General features: G+C 43.9%; 1 protein-coding gene across 1 annotated transcript; it reads right to left on the bottom strand.

Moving 5' to 3' along the window:
- Nucleotides 1-2,846: 2,846 nt before the first annotated feature.
- On the bottom strand, nt 2,847-7,075 carry PNRC1 (proline rich nuclear receptor coactivator 1). The gene is made up of 2 exons (XM_034991371.1): nt 6,395-7,075; nt 2,847-3,934 (listed from the first exon to the last, which is right to left on the bottom strand). The coding sequence occupies exons 1-2, from the start codon at nt 6,932-6,934 to the stop codon at nt 3,491-3,493; spliced, it is 984 nt and encodes a 327-aa protein (XP_034847262.1). The 5' UTR covers nt 6,935-7,075; the 3' UTR covers nt 2,847-3,490.
- Nucleotides 7,076-8,990: the final 1,915 nt, after the last annotated feature.

Raw genomic sequence — 8,990 nt, 5'->3', positions numbered from 1 at the left:
GCCTCCTTAATCTCAAAAGCAGTCCCCCTTTTTTGTAATCTCAAGCCATTTAGTATCTCCCCCCACCCCCAACATTTCTGTAAGAACCAGGAATAAGGCAAAGGTGGGTGGCCTTGAGCAAGGACAACCCAAACCCTCTCCCAGACATCTCAGTGCTTTTAAGAACATGCTGGGGGTTGAGGGACAGATCATCTGGAGTCCAGCCTACCACGCCACAGCTCCTCACAATCTTATTTCAGGGTCTTGGGTGGGTTACCAGCTGTCCCAGGTCCATTCTGGGGCCTGATGCTGAGGGGCAGGAGCACTGGGGTAGAGCCTCACTTTTGTTCCCTCTCAACACCAGAAGTTGAGTTAGGGCTTTTAAAGAGGGCAGGTAAAGACAAAACAAGTGACATGGGTTTTTTTAGATTGTTTGAAATCACGTGTAGGAGAAATACAAATGGTTTTCCCCAAGTGTGGCACAACTGGATCCCATTTAAGTCCCACATTTGTGTAGCACTAGCTTTATACTAAAATATTGTGAAGGAAAGGGGTGATTATATAGTCCAGTAGACCCCTGAATAACATGGGTTTAGGGGTGCCAATTCCTGTGCAGTCAAAAAATCCACATATAACTTGACTGCCCCAAACTTACTAAGTCTGTTGACCAGAAGCCCGGTAAGTCAATTAATACGTATTTTCTACATACTGTATTCTGTATTCTTACAATAAAGTGAGCTAGAAAAAAAAACACGAGAAAATATTTACAGCACTGTACTATATATATATAAATCCATGTCTAAGTGGACCAACAAGTTCGAACCCATGTTATTCAAAGGTCAACTATACGCCTAAAGACCTGAATGCTGAGGCACCAGGGTGGCTCAGTCCGCTAGGCGTCTGCCTTCAGCTCAGGTCCTGGGATCAGCTCCTCATTCAGCGGGGAGCCGACTTCGCCCTCACCTGCCCTCTCTGCTTGTGTTCCCTTCTCAGAATCTTAAAAAAAACAAAACCCTAGGGGGGCCTGGGTGGCTGTCAGTTAAGCAGCTGCCTTCAGCTCAGGTTATGGTCCTGCGGTCCTGGCATCAAGCCCCACGTCCGGCTCCCTGCTCAGCAGAGAGCTTGCTTCTCCCTCTCCCTGCCACTCTGCCTACTTGTGCTCTCTTTCAAATACCCTACATACTGATATATGCAATGGCACTTCACTATAGAATGTAATTTCCACTCACATATAAACCTCTCACCCTTCTCCAATTATGAGCCCCCTTTACCAGACTACTAGTTAAAATATATACCTGAAACTGGTAACTGCAAAGTGTTTGCTTTGTAAACCCACAAAACCAGTTACAGGAACACTGGAGGAAAAATGTTTGAAGACCTCAGTAGGAGAAAAATAATTGTTAAATTGGCCTGCACTACAGTGTCTATGTTGAAACCTAACCTACAATTAATGATATTACAAGGTGGAGACCTTGGGAAGGGATTAGGACATAAAGGCAGAACCCTCATAAATGGGATTAGTATTACAAAAAGGGCCTGAGAAAACTCCCTCAACCTTTCTGCCCTGTGACTTAGTGAAGACTTCCCATCTATGAACCGAACCGTAAGTGGGCTCTCAGACACTAGATCTGCTGGTACCTTGATCTTGGGACTTCCTGAGAAATTTGTAAGCTACCCAGTCTTTAGTATTGTTACAGCAGTCCAAAGGGACTAAGGCTGCTAAATATATCTTACTATAATACCAAAACTATTGAACTTCTAAGTTTGCTAATACCTTTTCACGGTACCGTCTGTGGTGTAATTCAGCCAATTTTGTTTACTCTTCATAAAACCTATTACTTTATAATAATCTATTTCCAGAATTTTGCAAGGTTGAAAACTTACTGTATTTTGTTAGGTTTCTCTAAATGCATTTTAAAGCAAGCTGTATGTAACTTATATGTAAATAGGCATACATAACAAGGATAAAGCATTTTATAGCCAGGGCCAAAGAATGGTTGGCTGGTAAGTGTCATGTAAACAAGACTGCAGGCACTTCTGTTAACGAGTTCAGATTTTCCAGCGATGTAAGTTTTCATACCCTCCTGGCACAGCTCATCCATAACAATTCTAAGGTTGTGCCCACACCAACCACCTTTGCACAGCCAGAACGTCTCCCCTACTGTGTGAACCACACGTGCAAGACATTAAGACTCTTCCATTTACCTTTTCTTGGAAGGATGGTAGCACCTTTCTCATCTATTCCACCTTAAGAGAATCATATATACCCTCAACACCCTTTTCGTATGTCTAAGTACCGCCTGACTGCTCAAAAAAACTTTCCTTTTGTTTCAAGATAAACTTTAGCTTTGTAGAACTAAAAACCATACAGGAAAAACTTGTGCTTTAGAATCTCAGAACAAAGTTTGAATTTTAAAGTACAAATACAGAAGCTACCATATTTCTTTTAGCAGAAAGAGTCAAGAGGTTTCAAATCTCCACCTACTACTTTAACGTAAATTATGCTTGCTTTGGTTCAAGGACCACCATTCAAAATCAATATAAATTTAGTAAACCAAACCAAGTGTCATTTTCTTTCACTGAAATTATAGAGTAAGTCAAATAGTACTTATGAAACAGTTCATATATAAAAATATATTCTAAGTTATAAACTAGTCAGTTGTACTTTTGACAACTATTTCCATTGTAAAATGGGGAATTCCTCCCCTTGGAGGTAGTAGCATTAAATTACTGGACTCTCTATAAATTTCAGAGGAAGGACAATTAATATAATACTAAGACAATTAGTCCGTAAAATGGAGAAGTTAAAATCCATCTCCTAGTCACACATTCAAACATGAAAGTCACACACAAAGAGTCAAGACTAGTATAAAAGGGGGGGCCAAATTATATTATTATTTTAAAATTTGATTACAACCAATTTTGTTGGCAATAAAATTAGAGGTATTATAAATTTGAATGGATAAAACAAAAACCAGAAATTAAGTTTGGTAAAAATGGGAATAGGAGTTTTCCAGTAATTACAGATTAGAAGGCAGAAATCAATTTAGAGAAACACAGACAAACCCCATGTTTACAATGATTGTGCCACAGATTTAAACTTCAGTAGTGCATTAGTAAACTGTTCACATTTAGATCTTCACCTTGAGATTAGATAGCTGTTTAAAAAAATCCCAGTACCTTGTGCAAATAAATTGGTCTTCCATGTGCCTTAGCACACTTAAAATTTCTCCACTGTATATATACAAAACACCTACCATTTGGTAGGGCAAAATACATACTTTCATAACAAAACTATAATGTACCTCTCAAGTATGAACAATATACACATAATACATGGTATACAGTATTTACAAAATATAAAATATAATACAAGTTGTTTAATAATTTTTTAAACTCATCTTTTGCACTTGTACGTTACAAGGCAAATTTCCATTTCTGTACCAATTTTTTTTTTCAAGATTCCAGGGATTTTGAAAAGAACTTTTACAGACATACTGCAATCTGAGATCTAAGTTTGAACTTTTAGGAGCGTTTTTAAGTGTACTGCCATCAACTCCCTATTTTGGTTGGAATTTTCAATAGTGCTTCCCATCCAGTGACTAGGAGGCTTTGGAAGAACACTAGGAGAAGGTGGATCACTAAACTTTGCCCCAGCATAATTTTCCTTTTGGTTCACTTCAGTTAGAAATGCTGATTTCTTCAAATGCATATTTTTAATGTTCTCAGTATTTTTAAAAGGCTTTTTTTCCTGCTTCTGGATTAAATCAGATGAAACAGAATCCTGCCAAAAGTTATTTTCATTTCTTTTTGCAGAGGTGATCTTGGTTAGTGGTAAGTTATATTTGCTTTTCTGTCTGTTTATCTTTGGTTGTTCACACAAGTGTATACCATGAACAAGCTGGCCGTGGGGAATGGCAATTTTCTCCGATTTTCCCATCTTTGATTTTAAAACCTACAAAGACAAGGAACATAAAAGTGAATACAGTCTCATGATAAAAATTAAGTCACAAACCTCACACCACCTATTTTTCTTCTCCTGGACTTTAGTTTATGGTCTTGATTAAACGTATGTGCTCACTGCACTTATCAAATAAGCACACATCTAAGTTTACCACTAAAAATATAATCATTACCATCACCAGTATGCAATGTAGGGAGTCAGTTCTAAAGTGTCAAAAGGGAAAAACCCCAAGTTCCATCTTTCTGTAAGGAAGAGTAATGAGCTACCTTCCAAACATACACAATCTAAAGGTGTCAGTGGTTTTACATTAGGTGTGTCTAAGTTTCACATGCTTTCATTTTGACTGAGTCTGGTTAAAAATAAGAAACGATATTCATAGATTACTACATCTTCTTTAGTCAAGTCCTTTTAAAATTATTCCAGATATTAAACTGATAAGAACAGATACTACATGATAGAAATTTAATTAGCAGGAACTAGATTTTAAGTGAGGAAGTGTTTTAATAATGGTTACTAAGTACACAGAAAAATTATCTCCCAGTTTCTGGAAACAAAATTTCAGAAACTTAAATATTAAAAATTTAAATACTAATCACTTTTTATCATCCTTCCCAGTTATGTATACTTATAGCAAATATATAATCAGAAAAATGTTTCCACCTGCGCCTACTTCCTAGTTTAACAACTGCTTCAAGAACTTTGCTACACCACTTCTAATCACCTTCCTAACTTAAGTGATCTTTACAGGAAGCCATGACCGGATGGAAAAGTATAATTAAGTAATTAGATCACTGCCCTTCCAACACTTGTAATATGGTAGGAAAGCGGGACACAAAAATAGAAAAGCTGGGGCACAAGTTAACATTCCATGTAACTGCCAGAGTTCCCTGTTTTAATAGTTCTAGAAAAGAATTACTACTTGTTAACCAGGAAACAGGAAGTACAAAACCAGGCTATTAGCTTATCGCTCATATTTCAGGGCCGTGGAATTTTAAAATTTTAATCTATTGTAGTCATCACGGAGGTCCAATTTTTTTTTCAAGGGCACAGAGAGAGAACCTGCAAATCCCTCCAAAAATTCTCCCAACAAAAAATGACTCTTAAAAATATATAATGTTTTATTATTTTTTTTAGATTTATTTCCTTTTGCGAGCAAGCGCGCGCGCACGGGTGGGGGGGGGAGAGCAGAGGGAGCAGCAGGAGCCCTATGAAGGGACTGGATCCCACGATTCCGGGATCAAACTTGAGCCAAAGGCAGACGCTCAACCAACTGAGCCACCCAGGAGCCACTTAGCTTCTTTTAAGATTTTATTTGTCAGAGAAAGAGCACAAGTAGGGGGAGCTGCAGGCAGAGGAAGCAGCGGACTCCCCGCGGAGCAGGAAGGCCAACGCAGGGACTGGATCCCAGGACTCCTGTATTAGGACTTGAGCCAAAGGCAGACGCTCAACCGACTGAGCCACCCAGGCGCCCCACTTATTTTGATTTCTTATGAGACAGTAGACGGAACTCTCTGAAATGGAAAGGTTTTATTTTGCTATAAAGGTTAACTTCAAATCATTTTAGCGATTAAATCTCGTTTAAGTTTCCCAACAGCATGGCGATTGGGTTTGGCTTAACGTCAATTCAACTTACAACTTTTCTTTCTGAAGTTTCATCATTTTGGACACAATAAAACTACCTTCCACTAATAAAGCCCACTCCATCGGAGTGTAAATAAACAATTCCCTTCATCTAATAGACGCAAAAACTATTCATCTAAAATTTTGACTGCCGCCGCTCCTGCCAACTTCTAAAGTTAGAAGTAGAGCCAAACAGGTTGGCCGGCGAGGGTCAGAGCCCCAGTTGGGCCAGCGCCGCACACGGAGCACCTCTCATCTCAGCAAAAGGCAAGCCGAAGGGCATGGAGCCGCTTGTAGCCCACTCCAAATCCCACAACAGGGAGGTGAGACAGTGCACGCGCGCCGCGGACCAGCCCTGGAACTACCAACGGTCAGGTAGCTGAAAGCGGTCGCCCACCCCTTCCCCTACCACGGCCACACGGCCTCACCTCCTTCATGAGCGCCGGAGCGCTGCGCACGTAGCGCGCGCTGACGTCAGCCTCCCTCGGGCCCCTTCCATCCCCCACCCCACCGCGCGCCCGAACACCGAAACCCCCTGGAACCGCGCCAGCCTTCTAAATCGGGGCTGTTGCTGGGGCGCCGCCGCTCCTCTTATTGGCTGGCTCCCCGGAGCCAATCAGCAGCGCCAGCGCATGCCTCCCCCTCCCCCTCCCTCCCCCGGCTAGAACAGAGCGGGCGTCACGGAAACTTCCCTCCCGAGTAAACAGCCGCCCCTCACCCCGGCCCCCCCCTTCCCGACCCCTCAGTGAAGGGCCCCAAATTCCAAAGCCCGGCCCTGGCCGTCTAAGGGCCAGAACTCAACAGTCCCCGTGTCCCCCTCGCGGCCCTTACCTCTCTTCTGAACGAGGGTTGGCCGGGCGCCGTTGGCGGCAGCTGGCCAGAGAAAGGGCTCGCTTCCTCAGTTTGGGTTGCGGCCGCAGGACCCGGGGCCAAACTGGCCGCCTGGTCCGGGACTTCCTGCGCTCCGCTCGGGCCCGTCGCGGGGCTCCGCCCGCCCTCGAGGCTCGGCCGGTGCTGCTGGTACTGATGGAAGCGGCTGGGGAGCTGCCCTGCCGGGCTGGCCCGCACCCTCTTCTTTCGCCGCTTCTTCGGCGCTGCCCGAGGGGTGCCTCCCGCCGTAGCTAGACTACAGTTGGACAGAGGTGCAGGGGCGCGAGGTTGCGGGGTCAGACAGGGACCGTCTCCCCCTAGGAAGTGAGGGAGGAAAAGGGTCGGGGGCAGTGCCCGGGGGTCCGGGATTCGGGGTAAAGGCGGCGGGGCCGTGGTCACCATCGGGAGGGCCCCGAAGTAACCGCGGGCGGAAAAGCCCAGGGGCGCAAGGCGGCCGCCCAGGACAAGTGGCTCCCGCTGCGGGACGGAGACGACGGTCATAGCTCTAGGAGGAAAGTGGCTCAGCAAGAAGAAAAGGAGGAAGTGAAGCCAGCGATCACAGGGCGGCGGCGGCGGCTGCGGCTGCTAAGAGAGCCCGAGTGGAGCACGGACCATGGTTCGGGCGGTGGCGGCGCAGCAACAAATAGCTTCGGCCTCAGCGCCGAGTGTTGTTATCAGAAGCTCCGCCCTATGCCCGCCCAACTCCCTCCAAGAGCCCAATCAGAATGCGACAGAACAGGCCACGCCCCTCCTGCGCTCCCTCCACCGCCTCCGAGAGACACACACAAACAACCAGCTTGCTGCAGCCCCGCACAAAGAGCGCGCACTGCGCAGGCGCTGCCAACGGGCTCTTTCGGGAAGAGTCGGTCCCGCGAACAATGAAGTTCCGTTTCAGCCCCACCTCCCCCACCCTTCTTCTTACTCGCCCCCGCACCTTGCCCCGAAGGCAGTGGTCAAAGTGCTTGATCTAGGCTGAATTTGGAAAAGGGGATGGGGGCGGGAGAAAGAATCTAGAAACATCAAGGCCACTGAAGCCTCCTTAGCCGCTGACCTTGGGGATGTATCTGTTTTATTTCAAGCCCAACATTAATAACGTTGTTATAATTTTTTATAAGATTTCAAAGTACGTTATAGGGGTTTCATTCTTCGCAATTGTAAGAAAATCAGTCCACATTTAAGTTCTATTTGGCGAAGTGTGACTTACTTTTTATTTTTTTCATTTACTCGGGTCACCAACGCGGTTCCTTAGCCACGGTAGAGTAAGAATTAAGGAGTGACTGATTGAAATTGGCTCTTTAGTATAGAAAGAGTTCCCCATAGATCCGTAATTGAGCATTGGAAATGTTACTGTCTTTATACTTAAAGGACTGTGAGACTTTGGGATCACCAAACGGTGCCTGACACTAAAGAAGCGAAGGAGGAGGCTTGCGTCTCAAAGGGAGAAAGTGAAACATCTGCAACATAGTGTGTTTTGCTAGCTGTGTGTTATGTAAATCTCACGCTCATCATCTCTCCGCGCTGTGCTCACACACACAATATCATGGCTATTTTATCAAGTAGTTTTGTGGCAGAAACTGTTCTTTATGTAAATAATGTCATTTGAACTTCACAACAACCCTAAGGAATGGGTACTATATTTTATCCCCATTTCATCAGGCTTAGAAAGGCAAAAAGTACTTGGCAAACATCATAGTTAATAGAATTTGAACTCCAGTCCAGGGATGGCAAGACCAAGGTTTTAACATCATCCATACAACCTGCCATACGAGATTGTAGGTCTTTAGACCACCACAATAATCTTACACTTCTCTGTATTCTTACAGCCTCTAGGCAATATTTTTCAGCTTTGTAGTGCTTGATAAATGTTTTATGATTGGTAACAAAGTTGGACAGAGGGAATATCTAGAATAATGCTTCCAAAACTTTATGCAGATGGTATAATCCCCTTGTAAATTGAGGAAGATCTGTATAAACTTTTCATATGACATTCCGTCATTAGTGATTGCTGGGTTTTATCATTTTTGCTAGATTTTACTCATTCTTGGGTTTCCAGCAGGTTACATAGTAAGTGCTCATATTCATTGGATGAATGGGAATCCTATACTTCCAAAGCTGTGACAGATCTTAGAGGGCCCTTAATTCAAATCCTCTGGTGTGCAAATTGAAGTTGTGTTCAAGATCAGGAGAAGAGAATGGCCTGGCAAGAATCGGTGGAGAAGAGCAGGCAAAGATTATGGAGACTTTGGAATAACGTAGTTCTTCTGTTTTTGTAAGAGTTTAAAAAAAAAATTTTTTTTTAAAAAAAATTTTTTTTTTTAAAGATTTTTATTTATTTATTTGAGAGAGAGAGACTGAGAGAGAGAGAGCACATGAGAGGGGGGAGGGTTGGGAGGGTCAGAGGGAGAAGCAGACTCCCCGCCGAGCAGGGAGCCCAATGCAAGACTCGATCCAGGGACTCCAGGATCATGACCTGAGCCGAAGGCAGTCGCTTAACCAACTGAGCCACCCAGGCGCCCCAAAATTAAAAATTTTTACAAATTGTTTTAGTAAGAGTTTA

The sequence above is a fragment of the Mirounga leonina genome, unplaced genomic scaffold, assembly GCF_011800145.1.
Source record: "Mirounga leonina isolate KUSES-001 unplaced genomic scaffold, KU_Mleo_1.0 Mir_53, whole genome shotgun sequence".
Taxonomy (NCBI): domain Eukaryota; kingdom Metazoa; phylum Chordata; class Mammalia; order Carnivora; family Phocidae; genus Mirounga; species Mirounga leonina.
Note: the sequence above shows the minus strand (reverse complement) of the source record. Positions and strands in the feature narration are given on the sequence as shown.